Here is a 15848-nt window from a genome sequence, read left to right on the forward strand (position 1 = left end):
TTGGAGATCATGGATCCGACATTGTTCACCATAAGCTCTTACTAGCAAATGCTCCCAGGAGGAAAGGAGTCCAATCTGATACCTCTGTCCAGTGGTCCCTTCTGTTTTGTTAGGGATTCCTGGAACAAGTCCTCTGCAGTTTACACCTAAAGAGAAAAATTCTTTTTTTTTTTTTCTTTCTTTTTTTGTTGGTTGCAAGATTGTACTCTAAAGTAGCTCAACTTATGGTGGGGGCTTGGCTGATTAACTTCCTCATAGCAGTTGGCATTTAGTTTCCTTTTCTAGGCTTAAAATCTAAATTGGATTGGAGTTGGACTAAGTTATCCTCTAAAAGAATTGCTGTCTTATGATTTGGTGGGCAGTACAGAGAGGCCTGGCGTGCTGCAGTTCATGGGGTCGCAAAGAGTCGGACACGACTGAGCGACTGAACTGAACTGACAGAGTCTTTGAGAGCTTCCCCAGTAGCTCAGCTGTTAAAGCATCCACCTGCAATGCAGGAGACCCCAGTTCAGTTCCTGGGTTGGGAAGATCCCCTGGAAAAGGGATAGATGACCCATTCCAGTATACTTGGGCTTCCCTGGTGGCTTGCATGGTAAAGAATCTGCCTGCAATACAGGAGGCCTGGGTTCGATCCCTGGGTCAGGAAGATCCCCTGAAGAAGGGAATGACAACATTCCAGTATTCTTGCCTGGAGAATTCCATGGACAGAGGAGTCTAGTGGATTACAGACCATGGAGTTACAAAGAGTCAGACATGACTGAGTGACTAACACACACACACAGAGTCTTTGATTTTATGGCCAGGTTGGATATATAGATTCAACCATATGACAATGCCATTTTATAGGTCACAAGAGTCCAGTATTGGCAGTAGACTGTGGCTTAGTTGAAAGCCTTGACCGCCACACATAAGCACCTGGTTGTGCTCACTGCGATTCAGCTGCCTGCCTCTGCTTGGCTGGTCTCACAGTCAGAGAGGACTCTAGCCAGCTGGCCAAGCATGGAGTCTGTCTCTTCAGGATAGCTGAAGGCAACAACCGAACACATCCTGCCTCGAGCCCTCTTGGCGGCGGGCAGAGAGTGAATAATGCAAATGATGCTGCTGCTCTGGCCAGACACGAAACTCTACTTCCTCGAGGATTGGTGGACCATGGGAATAAATCCACCCCTTAAGCTCAGCTGTCTATGTGTCCCAGACCCTTTCTGTAGTGTGACAAGCTGTGCCCCTTATCTCTCCTCTTCAGCTAGGCATCTTTTTCTTTCCTACTGGGTCTTGAGAGACTGCATGAAAGCACTCTTTGTTTCATCCACGTTGTTTAAGCCCATCCCTGTGTGAAGACCCCCTCATCTAGGGGACATGAATCCCCTCTAGCTTCCCCTCTTGGTCACCCGATGACACAGCAAGGCTGATTTTGGCTTGGCGATCAAGGAAGGGAGGTGTAGTTGAATATTCCGGTCCTATTGAAAAGATCATCCTTTTGGTTATAGTCTTGCAGCAGGCTGTTTTCCCTTAATACCATTAAACATTTCACTCATCAGATTCCTTCTTCTGATTCCAGTCTAACCCAGCAACCTTTTACCTATCATGCAGTTTCTCATGTAGATATGCCCTGTCACAGGGGCTTACAAGTATTTTGGTTTCTGTGACATTTATTTCTTCTTGTGAATTAATAAATTGGAATTTGTATTTATATCATAGTCTTAAGAGTTTAGTTCATGTAAGTTTCTGCTTATGAAAGATGCCTCTATTTATAGTGTGCCAACACAATCTGATTTCTAATCTTTTGAGAAAAGAAACTAGGACAAATTCAACAAAGTAAAGCATGAAGGCCTGAGTTCTTTTAAAAGTTAGGCAGATTTTCCTTTTCCTCTCAGACCTTATATCACCATGGGGCTGAGCACAATCAAAAGCTTCTTTTTGCTTAGTTTTCACATATACTGCCCACCCTTCCCCACCAAACCCCCTCTCCCCCCAAGTCTCACTGCAGACATTTTGTAGGATTTTCTGCCTAGTTGTTGGAAACTTCTAATGCAGAAAATTTTTAGGATATTCGATATTTTGGGGAAAAAAGGATAATAGTGTTAAATAGTTTTATAATATGCCAGTTGGTTTCTCTGGTGGCTCAGACGGTAAAGAATCTACCTGCAATGTGGGAGACCTGGGTTCAGTCTCTGGGTTGAGAAGATCCCCTGGAGGAGGGCATGGCTACCTACTCCAGTATTCTTGCCTGGAAAATTCCATGGACAGAGGAGCCTGACAGGCTAGTCCATGGGGTTGCAAAGAGTCAGGCACGACTGAGTGACTTTCATTATATAGACATGGCACATTTGTAGAAAATACCACTGTTGTTGAATATTCAGGTTTTTCATTTATTTTTTCTATTACAAACAGCTCTATGATGAACTGTCTTCTTGATATATTCTTGTGCACATCTATTATCTTTCTCTTATTATAAATTCTAAAAGTGAAATTCATGAGATAGTATCTGCAGTCATTTTAGGTTCTTGATACATCCATTTTTTTTTTTTTTTTTGCAGTGTAAGTATTAATTTACACTCCCACCAACTTTGAAAGAGACTGGACACTCATCTGCTGCTGCTGCTAAGTCGCTTCAGTAGTGTCCGACTCTGTGCGACCCCATAGACACAGACCATCAGGCTCCCCTGTCCCTAGGATTCTCCAGGCAAGAACACTGGAGTGGGTTGCCATTTCCTTCTCCAATGCATGAAAGTGAAAAGTGAAAAGTGAAAGTGAAGTCGCTCAGTCGTGTCTGACTCTTAGCGACCCCATGGGCTGCAGCCTATCAGGCTCCTCTGTCCATGGGATTGTCCAGGCAAGAGTACTGGAGTGGGGTGCCATTGCTTTCTCATCAGTATTAGTTTTATTCCTATTTTTGAATCTGTGAAATTCTTATAGGCAAAACATACTATTGCATTTTTGTAAGCAGATTTTCCATTATGCCTAGCTAGGCTGAACTTTTTCACATTTTTTGACAATCTTTATTTTTCTTTTAAAAAACACCCACACAATTCTCCCTCCTGATTGATGTCTATGCAGCAGGCAGGAAGAAAGAGTGATGATCCTGGGATTCTGAGACTCAGAGATGCCGATTATTTGCTTTCCTCCTGAGCAGCGCTGGGGTCGTTGGACTGTAGCTCTTCAGTGACAAACCCTATGACTGGAGGACTAAGCCTATTTCCATCAGAGCTTTTATTGTGGTAGCTGAGGCTTTTACTGTAGTAATGGATGCCTTTTCACATGGCATTGGGTGCTATGTCATAGGCTACAAAGGGAGCTACTCAATTTTGTATTAATATACATTAAATGTTATATATTATAACGTTATATGTTATATATTTATGTGTTAATATACATTAAATGTCATGTTATATGTTATATATTTAATGTACGATCAGTACAACTGAATGACTGAACTGATGTTAAATGTACCTTCTAACAATCAATTGAATAATTCAGACACATTCTTTTTGTGCATGTGCTCAGTCGTATCCACTTCTTTGTGACCCCCACGGACCATAGCCCACCAGGCTCCCCTGTCCATGGGATTATCTGGGCAAAAATACTGGAATTGGTAGCTAAAGGATCCCTTTAGCTAAAGGATCTTCTAAAGGATCCCTTCTCTAAAGAACCTTCCTGACCCAGGGGTCAAAATCACGTCTCTTGTGTCTCCTGCATTGGCAGGCAGATTCTTTTCCACTAGCCCTGCTTGCATTTCAAGCAGCAAACCCAGTAGTGGCATTTATTGCATCATCCTGGAGCAAAATGTTCTCCTAAAAATCAAACATGGTAGATTTGAACGGCAATTTTTTGCCAAAACATCCTTTAAAGTGAAGGAGGAAAGGAACAGGCTGAACTGACTCCATCTTGAGAAGGAAACTCCCTCTTGCATTCTCAGTAAACTTTAGACTATATGCCTGGTAGCCATGGAGACGACATACCTAGGGCCAAACAGGCCTCCTGAACTGATAAACACCAGATTCCATACCTAGATTTCCCGTCGCCAGAAAGAATGTAATGACCCACTATGTAGTCTATCACTTTTGTAATCTTTATGGCACCTCTTGATGTAAACTACAGTGTGTAACCAGCTGACCTTTTAAATTTTGAATCATGATTGTAACATGATTGTCTCTCTCTTTAACATTTTCCAGGCTAGGCTCAAGGAATTGGGGGATGTGGGTTTGAGCACATACACGTAAGGTATGTAAGATTCTCACAAAAGTCGGTCAGGGTCCCTGGCTAAACAGGAATCTCTGTTTCGGACCCGCTGGTGTAATAAACTGCACTCCACTATCCACACTGTCCTTCTGAGTGAGTTTGCTTCATGGAGCATTTGGCTGTAACAAAAGCATCACTCCAAAAAATTTTGTTTACAATTGTTGGGCCTACTAAAATGACCTTCTAAAGCTAATCACCTGGAGAACATTATGGAATTTCTTGCTGAAGAAATCAGTCCTTTAAGGGGTATTTTTCCGTGTCCCCCTTGGACTCTCCTGTCTCCGGTGCTTTTAATAGCTGAAGAAAACTTGAAGCGTGCCTTCCTAAATGTCAAAACCCTTAATCTCAGTCAGTGCTCTTTTCGTTCTCAGTCCCAGCTCTTCTCCTTGGGGTAGCACAGAGGGCAAGGCTCTCATCTGTCTCTAGACTGGCTGCTCTCACTGGGAACTAAGAACTTCTAAGAATGCCACAACTTATTGTCTGTGTTATGTTGTGTGACTTTCCCTAAGCTACTGGAAACGTGACCTGCATCTTTTTCAAGTGACCCGCAGTTCTCACTTGGTTACTGATTGGAATCTACTTTTAAGTATTTTTCAAAACTATGCATAGTTTTGAATTTGCAATGTGTTATAAAACATAAGGTGTGTTATACATTCATAATGGTGCTATATTGCCCCATTTTTCCATTCATCTTTATTCCTTTTCCATTCCCCATGAAAGTTGCTCTAAACCTTTATCACTTTTGAAATTTCCTATTCAGTACTGGGTTCCTTATTCTCAGCAATAGCCACCGTTCTCAGCTGAGCAAATAGCAGTTATGAGCCCTCCATCTTGCCTTTCTCCATCTCTTAAATACACTTATAGATTCAGACATCACTCCTAGAGGGGAGACCTTCCTCTTTTCCAAGATTTAGTCCAATAAATAGTTCCTCTTTCTTATAGATGTAGTTTTTCTCTTTTGATTAGTTTCTTTACCTCATTTTAAAAATAAAGCTAGAGTTTCTCCCTCCAAAAATGTTAATTTTACTTCCCCTGAAATACTTTCATCCAACTTGAAGCTCATCTCTCTTTACCTTTATCATTAAACTTCTCGATCAACTGTCTGTGAAATGAAAATATCTCCTGCCATGTCAATAAACAAAAAATGTCACCACCATCAGCAATTCCTGGCCTCTAAATGTGAATGAGGGCTCCCAAAACTGTGATCCAGAGGATCCAAGGAAACAGTATTGGCCTCAGATAGCTTAGGTGCATATGAAAGAAATGAATTCAGTGAGCCCAGAGGCTTGCATCTTCCCATACATAGAATGCTAAATTCCTTAACTCGATACCTGATCTTTGATATTCAGACTGACTGCTTCCTTTGTTGCACACTTGTATATAGCCTGACTTCCCCTCCTGCCTCCTTGGCGCAGTTCTTTTAGAGCTACTGGGAATCTGTCTCCTGGGCTCAGAGTCCTGAACATTCCCACCAAATAGAAGAACTCTCTACTTTCAGGTTGCAAATATTTTTTTAGTCAACATATCCAATTTTTTTTTTTTTCACTTCCTAATCATTAATTTAAAATGTAATTTGAGGTTTGGTTCTGCTTCATTTCTGAGGCAGATGATTCTCAATGGTACTGGTGATGTTTTAATGAGATAGTCCATTTGAAGTATTTTCATTCCTTTCCTTTCTATAACAATAACCAGCCGCCATCATTAAAATTGTTTCTCCCATGGCTTCCATGCTACCAATCTTTCTTTCTATCTTCTTTCTTCCTCTTTGAATATTCCTTTTCAAAGACCTTCACAGGTTTCTCTAATGGAGGTTACTTCCTGAATCTCAGGATTCCAGAATGGCTTCTCTTGTTCTTTCTTTTTTATTCTCTCTTCTCTACATACATGCCCACACACTCCTAGATATTCGTAGCTCTTCCTGTGGCTTCAAATTCCATCGGTTTACCGTCTGTAGTATACATTCTATTGAGTGAGAGATACAACAGAAAACAAATCAGGCAGTTATAATACCAGATGGCAGTTAAATGCATGTGTGTGTTACTCTCAAGATATTACTATCCCCAATCATTTCAATTTTCTTAACAATTTACATGGATTACAGAATGGCTAATTTTAATGTGCAAATCATAATTAAAAGGTACAGTAAAAGAGATTACATGTTCCATGAGAGCATAAATTGCTGTACTCCTTTGACTCCTTGAAAGGCCCAGAATTAGCACTTTATACATCCTAGGCACTCAGCAACTTTATGATACCTGTAAATAGTTACCGTGACAGTGTGTGTCTGTGTTCTCCTGAGAAAGTTTCTCATAAAATAAAATACAAAGGATAAAAAATAGATGCCACTCTTATCAACTGCAATTTTTCCAAAGATTATTTTTTGAGAACCAAAGCTAAGGGAATAGCTTTAAATTACACACAATAGATTTATATTCAAATATGACTTGTTCCTGGAAAGTTGAATAGAAAGATAAGATTCTATAAGCTACTCAGCCCCAGGACCACTATAGATTCTGTGCCTTGCCGATGATTCTCATTAAGTGGTAGGCAAAAGTGATTTTACATAATCATGTTAATCAAAAGATGAAGATATAAAAATGTATGAGGTCTTTGAGCACTGCAAATAATTTTAGAAATAATCTGGTCTTACCTCTTCATTTTGTATGAGAGAAAATTGAAGCCAGTGGGGTTAAGTGAGTTCTTCAATTTCACTTAGTTAATTAGTAGTGGCAAAACAGGGAGAAATCAAGTTTCAAGGCTCAAGGTTTAATGTGCTTTACATTATTAAACAGTGCTCATAAATGGCCAAAGTTGTTGTCAATTCTGACAGAAAAATTAGACCTGTTGTAACATCATTCTCTTAATTAAATAAATAGCCCTTACTCCTTATATCTAAATCTATTTATTTCTTCCCTTTTAGACATCTGAGGTACTCTGCAGGTGAAGAAAGTGGAGCAGTTGCTTTACTCAGCATGGTGAGTAGAGTTTCCAGGTTATTAATGGTGATGATTATGTTGCTTTTTACATGATATTTTTTTATTCCCCAAATGAACAAGGTAGCTGATTTTATATCTACCTAAGCTTTATCCCTTATTCAGTCAACAAATATTCATTAAAAATGTACTTTATTCCAGTCTTAATACTGGAAACTGAGTGGAAAGATTAATTTTAACCCATTCTTTGCTTATAAAGGTGGTGTCAGCGTCCATTGAAGATTAATTGTAATAACATCCGAAAGTACTCTCTTAATTGTAAATTATAGTAAATAAATAGTCAAAATCATCAGCTAAATGCAATTTAAACATTGTAGGTGCTATAAGTAGGATACTATATGAATACAAAGGGAGTAGAAGTGTGAAAGAGGAAGACAGAAGGTCTCCATGGTGATAGTAACTGTACATTGAATTGTAAACAATGAGTAGATGTTCTTCAAGGGATGATGATGGTTAGAGGGTAGAGGTAGGAAGTAAGGGGTAAGGGATTAGAGGCAGAGATAGGGAAGGAAGCAAAGCCATGGAGCTGTGAATTAAAAGCAGTTCTGTGAGGTTGGAATTTAAGAAGATGGGGTGGGAGGGGAGAATGGTAAAAGGCTGGAGAGGTAGGGAGGAGCCAAATTTTGGAGAGGATTTGTATGTCCATGGTAAGGAATTTGTTCTTCATTCTTTATGCATGGGCCCATAATTATCATCACTTGAAAGCCTTATTGAGCATACCTTATATATGTATGTCTCTCTAGTATTTGCTGTGGTATGGAAGAATCCTGGATTTAACATGAGTTCAAATTCTTATCCTTTTACTTAATAATGATGAAATTTTGATCATTCATGTAATCTCTTGGGACATCAATTCTATTTGTACAATAGAAATGATAATTCACAGGGGATCAAATAGGACAGAAATTTAAAATTCAAAAGCATACATAGTGAAAGAGCACTGTTATTTTGATTATTTCAGGGGCAGAAAACTTTTGGGGCAAAGAAAAGAGTTCATGCACCGATGAAGGCGTCATGCTGCAGTTTGCTCCCAGTCAGCTCTCTGGGATCGCAGAGAGAGGTACAGCACGTGTTGCTTCAGTGAGAGTTCACTTAAGAAAATAGACATCACTTTATATATTCTGGTTTGAGGTTATGGATTATAGGACTTTTGGAAGTGATTGGGGAGTGGATATTAGGAAAGCTGAGGCTGAAAGATAGGGGAGCTGCCTTTTGAAGGTCAAGGAGGTGAACTGTTAAAATTTAGCCTGAAGCCCTCAATGGCTGACTTTTAAATGCTTACCTGGAAGCCATTCTGAAACTAATGTTAACATAACCTTCATTTTGAAATACATATTCAGAAAAGCTTCACAGTATGTGGAAAGTTTGACCAAATACTGAATCATTTAGTTGTATGATCACAGGGTGAAAGAAAGAAAGAGACACTATAGCAGAAGTTGTATGAGAAAATATCCAAATATTTTATGGAATTTGAGGACTGGAAAATGCAAATAAATGAAATATCATGTTAAATATGATGTATGCAATTTAACATAATACATTGCAAAATTGAAAGTTAATATGACGTGAATATTTTAATGATCCCCATTCAATAGAATATTTTGCAGCTGGGATTGTTCATTAGATTATTGGTTGGAGATGGACAATTATAGTTATGATTTTTTATAGTGGGGAAGAATATTGAGTTTACAAGTGAGTTTTTTGAGCAGATCATTAAAGGAATGATTTTAAGTATTAATAAACAGATACCAATTTGGGGTCTGGGGTAGGAAGTCTCCAAGATGGCCCCCAATGATACCTACTGTTGCGGAGTCAGGTTCTTGTGAAATAGTCTTTCTTTGAATATTCTGGACCTACTGACTTCCTTCTAATCAATAGAATCCATAAAAAATGGTACGATGCCATTTCTGAAATTAGAATACAGAGGACTGTGACTTAGATATTGCAAAGACTATCTTGCTCTCATTCTTCTTGTTTTCTCACTCCGGGGAAGTCACGTGCATGCCATGTGACAGGAAACTGAGGGAGGCCTATGGCTAACAGCTGGGGAGGAATTGCATTTCATATTAATTAATTCCATTATTTTATTCATACAGTGGACTCTTTCATATTTAGAAAGTCATCAATCACATTGAGATGAATGTTCACTCACATTTTCTTGAGTTTTTTTATATTTTTATTTTTACGTTTGATTCATTTAGAATTTATTTTAGCATCCTCCTTTTCAGAGCTACATTTCTTACATTCAGAGACCACAATGATCCACTACTGAGAAAATCTTCTGAAAGTTACTCAGAGATTCCTGAAATCTAAGGCATTTTCCAAGTGATTTCATTACAGTGGCCCAATTACTCAACTAGTGATTTCCTGAGTTGATCCAAATTCTAACCCTGTAAGTACTCTTACTCCAAGTGTTGAGCACAGATGTACAGAAAGAAAGTACACGGTTCTTAAAATAAATGTTAGTAATCATTTCACTTAGATGTGTGATTATTTTCTCCTCACTTTAAAAAAAAAAACAAAAAACCTCAATCAGCGCTTTAAAAGTGTTACTTCCTTCATTTTTTGTGGGGAGCTATAAAGCAATGCATTTTACATATAATACTAAAGACCACATGTAGAATCGGGGATAATGAAGAGATAACAATCAACTATCAATTATCACTGCATAATGCATAGCAGAAACCTGACTTTGCTGAAAAGGTGTTACTTTGTAAAGCAGGTTGCATATACAGATCTGGTGCCAGAATAGTTCCATGAATCGCTCCTGTATAACTTTCAAACAGATAGGAATTGCCATTCTAGATGGCACTCTGATGACAACAAAGAACACTTCAGGAAATGCATTTCTTCAAAATTATGCTGATAGGTACAGCCAAAGTTTTGTGCTCCAACTATTAAGAATAAAGTTTTGTGTTTAAAGATAAATGTACTCCTGACTGACTAGGTCAGCATGCACATTGAGTTGTCATCTGGGCAGTGTAGTTTACATAGATTCGTCACCTTTTCTAGCCTATTTCCCTAGAAGGACACAACATGTCATTGCACACTGTCATTCTTATTGCCCACAGAATTCAAATCATAGACCTTTTGTGTGTAGTTGAGGATTCATTTTCTCTTCCTTGATTAAATAATTTTAAAATGTTTAGTGTATAAATACTCTAATAAAAAATTACATCTCCAAATTAAAGTGTTTATATTTAGCAGAACCTTATAAAAATGGTCATTTTTGTAAATTAAGAAGTTCAAACAGTAATATCACTGAGTTTAACCTAAGTAGTAAGTTTAATGACTAAACAGTGATTAAAGTTCTCCTAAGGAAAGTCGAAAAATTGATGCTTTTGAACTGTGATGTTGGAGAAGACTCTTTAGAGTCCCTTGGACTGAAAGGTGATCAAACCAGTCAATCCTAAAGGGAATCAGTTCTGAATACTCATCAGAAAGACTGATGCTGAAACTGTAATACTTTGGTCACCTGATGCAAAGAACAGACTCATTGGAAAAGACCCTGATGCTGGGAAAGACTGAAGGCGGGAGGAGAAGGGGATGACAGAGGATGAGATGGTTGGATGGCATCACCAGCTCGATGGACATGAGCTTAAGCAAGCTCTGGGAGCTGGTTATGGATAAGGAAGCCTGGTGTGCTGCAGTCCATGGGGTCACAAAGAGTCAGACACGGCTGGGCAACTGAACTGAATTGAACTGAAGGATAGCAAAAATTAGGAGCACATTCTTAAATAAGCTGTCTCTTTATTTTCTTGTTGTCATATTATAGAAAGAATTTATTCCAGATTGAGAAAAACATGTTAGTTGCCTACCTGAACTTTCTTACTATCAAAACCATTTTTGCAAAAGTTGACAAAGGGTCCAGCTTAGGAAAAACCACAGGAAAATGTGCTTTTCCAAGCATCTTTGTGCTTGATTATAGCTTTGTGGTGTACTTTTGTGATATGAGTGGAACCTAATAAGTTGGCTTCTTGGAAAAACTATAGTTTAATTGATAAAAGGAAGACTCACTTGACAAGTAGTCATTTTGTAAGTCTGAAGATGAATACTCCATGTTAAGAATTTGGAAGCTACATAGAACTTAGGTTCTTAACAATTTCCTTGAGCTATTTCTGACTGCCTGTCTCCATACTTGATCTTTTGTGACAAAAATAAATCCCCACTGGGTTAAGCCATTATTAGTTTCTTAACTTCACTTCCTAATGCACTGCCAGATGCAGGGCTTCTCCAACTTTAGTGACTACAGGGAGGTTGAAACACATTGCTGCACCTATTCTCAGAGGATCGGAAGGTGGATCCTGAAAGTTTGCATTTCTAACAAGTGTCTAGGTGATGCTGATACTGCTGGTCCCAGAACCACACTTAGAGAAGGATTTAGCAGGTTAAAAGACATGAAAACAACTGTAAGATACTATAGAAGCTAATTTCATTGATTGGGTATCAAGTTAAGGGATGAATAAGAAAAATCGCATTTAAATCTTCCCAAAGTTAGAGGAGTGAATGGAGAGAGAGTTTGAGTTGAAGAATGAGTGTGCTAGGCAAATACATGGGACGAGATGGAGAGGAAACAGTTGGAGATGATGTGGAAATAAGGAAAAACACTGTGGTTCTGGGAACTATGGAGATGTTGGTCTATAAGCTAGAGACACATATACCCATGTGATTAGGAGGATTGTGTGTGTGTACAGCAGGGGCCAGATTATGGCAAGTTTCATATACCATGGCAAGGAATTTAGTTTGTATTCTATAGTCAGTGGGAAAACCATTAAAAATTCTAAGTGTAGGGACATGTTTCATGTGCATGACAGAAAAGATGCTGTTGGCAGTGTGGATGGTAGGCTGGAGGAATAGAAGCGTAGAAGCAGAAGATCAGTAAAGGGTCAGTGCAATTGTTCAGGTTGTGCTGATTTTCAGTTGAATGGTTTGATTTGGTTTGGTTTTAGTGAGTAGATATGAATCTGAGTAAGAGTATCATCAATCAAGATGGAATTTTTGAAAACCTTACTGTTAGCTGCATAACAGCATTTAATAAAGTACCACCCCCTCCCTCCCTCCAGGTGCTGTCCATTAGAGCAAGGCTAGCTTCCTAAGAGCTTTCCTTCTCCAACTTTGAAAGTGTGGGTGGGAGCGAAGCTTCTTAATTATCAAGAGATGTGGCAATCCTGGAATTCAGAACAGTTTTCTAGGATCTCTCTAATCTATTATAAATTTAAGCTAAAACATACATACTATCTCAGTGAGTGAGTGAGTGAAAGTCGCTCAGTCATCTCTGACTCTTTGCGATGCCATGTATTATACACTCCAAGGGATTCTTCAGGCAAGAATACTGAAGAGGGTTGCCCTTCCCGTCTCCAGGGGATCTTCCCAACCCAGGAATTGAACCCTGGTCTCCTGCATTGCAGGTAGATTCTTTACCAGCTGAGCCACCAGGGAAGCCAAAAAATATAAAACAATTTCATTTATGCTATGCTGAGTTGCTCAGTCATGTCCTACTCTTTGCAACTCCATGGACTGTAGCCCACCAGGCTCCTCTGTCCATGGAATTTCTCAGGCAATAATACTGGAGTGGGTAACTGTTCCCTTCTCCAGGGGATCTTCCCAATCCAGGGACCGAACCCTGGTTGCACACATTGCAGGCGGATTGTTTACTGTCTGAGTTACCACGGAAGCCCCTGAGCTACCAGGGAAGCTATCTCAACTGAAACATTAATACAGCCTTGGTTGTCTCTTCAACAAGGATAAAGTCCTTAAGGACACATCACAGGGAAAGTTGTCTGTCCCAGGTTGACACCTGCTCTCCCACGCAACATCATCCCCAAGAGACACTCATTAAGCCATAAGAAATATCCTCTCTATACTTTTATCTAACCTCAAATTTATAAAATTTAGTTTTAGCTGGACCTACATAATATTTATATTTACAGTCCTTGCAACAGTCAAACCAAGAGGCAGCAGGATAATTTAGGCTTTGGAAAAAAATGCTAAGACATTAGGGATTTATAAATTAAGCTGCTTCCTTTGTTTCAGTTGACATGTTTAGGGGTATTGGTAAAGAAGCCAGGAGCCTAGATTTCCAGGTTAAAATTTGTGGCATATGTAACAGCTTGGTAATGAAAACCCAGGTGGTTAATTTCTGTGTTTAGAAACTCTTTTTTTTTCTGTTCACTTAGGGAAAATCGGAGTACATAGAATGCACAGAATGGTTATATAGTACCAAAACCAAAGCAAAATGAAAATCAAAAAATTTGCAAGAAAATGATGTATAAACACATGCCAGCTGTTAATTTATAAGTGGGGTGCATAGAGGTGCTATGGGAGGGCAGTGCTATCCCAGGAACCATCATAACCTCTTATCTGCTGGGCCCATGCTCTCTTTCATCAAGATACTAAGGCAATCAAATGATGAATCAGAAGTGTGCTTGGTGAGCAAAGAGACTGGTGTCGTTTTGCAGGATGTTTAATCTGGATGGGCTGATGTAGAGGCTGATGACCTTCCTCCAGCACTGTGCACTTTCCTATTGCCTGAATCACACAGACCTCTTAGACTGTCTTTTTCACAGCTCTGGAGAATCACTGATAAAGTGGTCATCTCTGGCTCTCCAGCTTTACACAAACTACCATATTTCTATCATGAAAACATTTTCCAGACAAACTGAAAATTATTGTATCATAGGTTACCTTAAGAATAGTTTAATTTTAGATATTTTGATGCCATTTAAGAGAGAAACTAATTTAAGAAATGTGCCTTATTCTCATTAGAAAAAAAATGATTTCTTAGTATGCAATTACATTTAAAATAAATATATCAGGGAGTTTCCATTAATATGAAAACCTAAGTTTGATGCAGGAACACAGGAACACAATAAACTAAATTTAAAAAGAAATCTGAAACATAATAACAGGTGAAATGTTTTTAATATATTGTTTTTCTTACAAAAATGGTGCTATGTTGAATAATATTTTATGCACTGGATTTTTTAATTGTTCTATGAATAGTATGCTTTCCTATGGAAATATTCTTCTATATTTGTATTTTAATTGATTAGTATTATTCTATGGAGATATCATAATTTACTACATCCTATTAGTGGACATTTAGACTCTTCCCCAAATTTCAATAGTATAGATAATACTTTAATGAAGGCCTCTGTTTAACTATCTATTATTTACATCTTTCATTCTTTCCTTAGCAACCATATCTCAAAGAATTTGCCTCATATATTGCCAAGTGAAGATATCACTCTTTCATAGGACCAGTCTGCTCCATTGTATACTGATATTTTGTCTCAAATCTGTAGGGTCATAGAATCTGAAAATCTAGTCGTGTTTGTGAATTTGAAGCCCACAGTTCCTTGTGTATATATTACCTGTGTATGTGTATATGTGAGTGTGTATGTTAAATATAACATACATGACAAAGAAAGTGTATATAAATATATATTATATAGCATATATTGTATCTACTTTACTTTCTTTGAGCTTAAAATTTGTTTTATTAGCTCCTCTTAGATATCTGTTTCATCAGCTTCTCTCTCAGTTCAATTTAAGCTTTCTAAGTCTGAATTAAGGAATTGTATTTGAAATAAGTCATATGATTTATATTAAGTTCCACTTTGGGACTATAGCTCTAGTTTTTTGACCAAAAATATTTGATATGTTGGAAATAACCTGTGCTAAAAATTCTTTTATTTCCACTTCATCATTTTATTTGTGATTTAAAACTTTTTGAAGGCTACCAATGGTAGAAGATTCCATTGAAAAATATATGTGGTTCTGGATCAAGGTATCTGTGTGTGTATGAGTGCACCTAATTCTATTGTGAGAATAGATGTGTGTGTATGCCTTTGTCTACCAAGGAAACACCGTATTTCTGTGTATTTTAAAAATTTTATAGCTATTATCTTAGAGTTGGAATATATAATATACAATTCTTATGTAAGGAGATGGGTCTATCTCACTTCTTTACAAGGGAAAACTTGGCAGAACAAAAATTCAGAGGTTTATTGTTTTTAGATGCTTTAATAGAGGTTCAGTCCATTACCTTAGAAACTAAGTAATAAACAGAAAATGCTGTTCCTCACAATAATTATTGGACATATAGATAACTAGCCCTACCTTTGAAACAAAGGTTTTTAACCTTTGGGAGAAAACTCCCAGGAGTGCATGAATGGGTTTCACAGTGTGCACGAGGCCACCAAAGTCGTATAATCCTGACATTACGTTTATGTGCATTCATGCATGTTCCCCTACTGCAAAAATTCTGTCATTTAAAATCCCAGTCTCCAAAGGCTCTGTGACACTTAAAATGGTTAAGAATCATAGTTATGAGACATATTAGTTGTATATCAAAAAACATAATTAAATAGAGTGTATTTAAATTTGGAATCCAAGGATTTTAGGATATTCGGTAACATGGTATTATGTTTTCATGTATGGTTTGACCTGTCAGAGCACAATTCAATTTTTATTGTGTTGCACAAATTGAGAAGTTGAAACAGGCTAGTATATTACTTATTTTTTTTTTAAAGATTAAGATGTAGAAAAATAACTGAATCATAACAACTGTTTTGTTGTTCAAAGTGAAAGTGAAAGTCACTCAGTTGTGTCTGA

General features: G+C 38.0%; 1 protein-coding gene across 22 annotated transcripts in view; it reads left to right on the forward strand.

Annotated features, from left to right (window-relative positions):
* Positions 1 to 15848, forward strand: part of LOC145529023 (uncharacterized) — a 1122255-nt gene that overhangs the window by 468101 nt on the left and 638306 nt on the right. For 11 of the 22 annotated variants that reach the window (XR_014070838.1, XR_014070837.1, XM_081548496.1 and 8 more), the window contains 2 exons: positions 7160 to 7214; positions 8194 to 8292. Coding sequence is in view for 16 of the 22 variants with exons in the window: in XM_081548506.1 (XP_081404632.1) it covers positions 7160 to 7214; positions 8194 to 8292 (154 nt within the window). In the remaining 6 variants the exon portion in view is untranslated. Of the gene's footprint in view, positions 1 to 4172; positions 4222 to 7159; positions 7215 to 7636; positions 7880 to 8193; positions 8293 to 15848 lie in introns of those variants that run through there. The other 11 variants (XR_014070842.1, XR_014070836.1, XM_081548508.1 and 8 more) reach the window with 6 other exon arrangements.

This window comes from Giraffa tippelskirchi, chromosome 12, assembly GCF_054371585.1.
Source record: "Giraffa tippelskirchi isolate mGirTip1 chromosome 12, T2T-mGirTip1v1.2.pri, whole genome shotgun sequence".
NCBI lineage: Eukaryota > Metazoa > Chordata > Mammalia > Artiodactyla > Giraffidae > Giraffa > Giraffa tippelskirchi.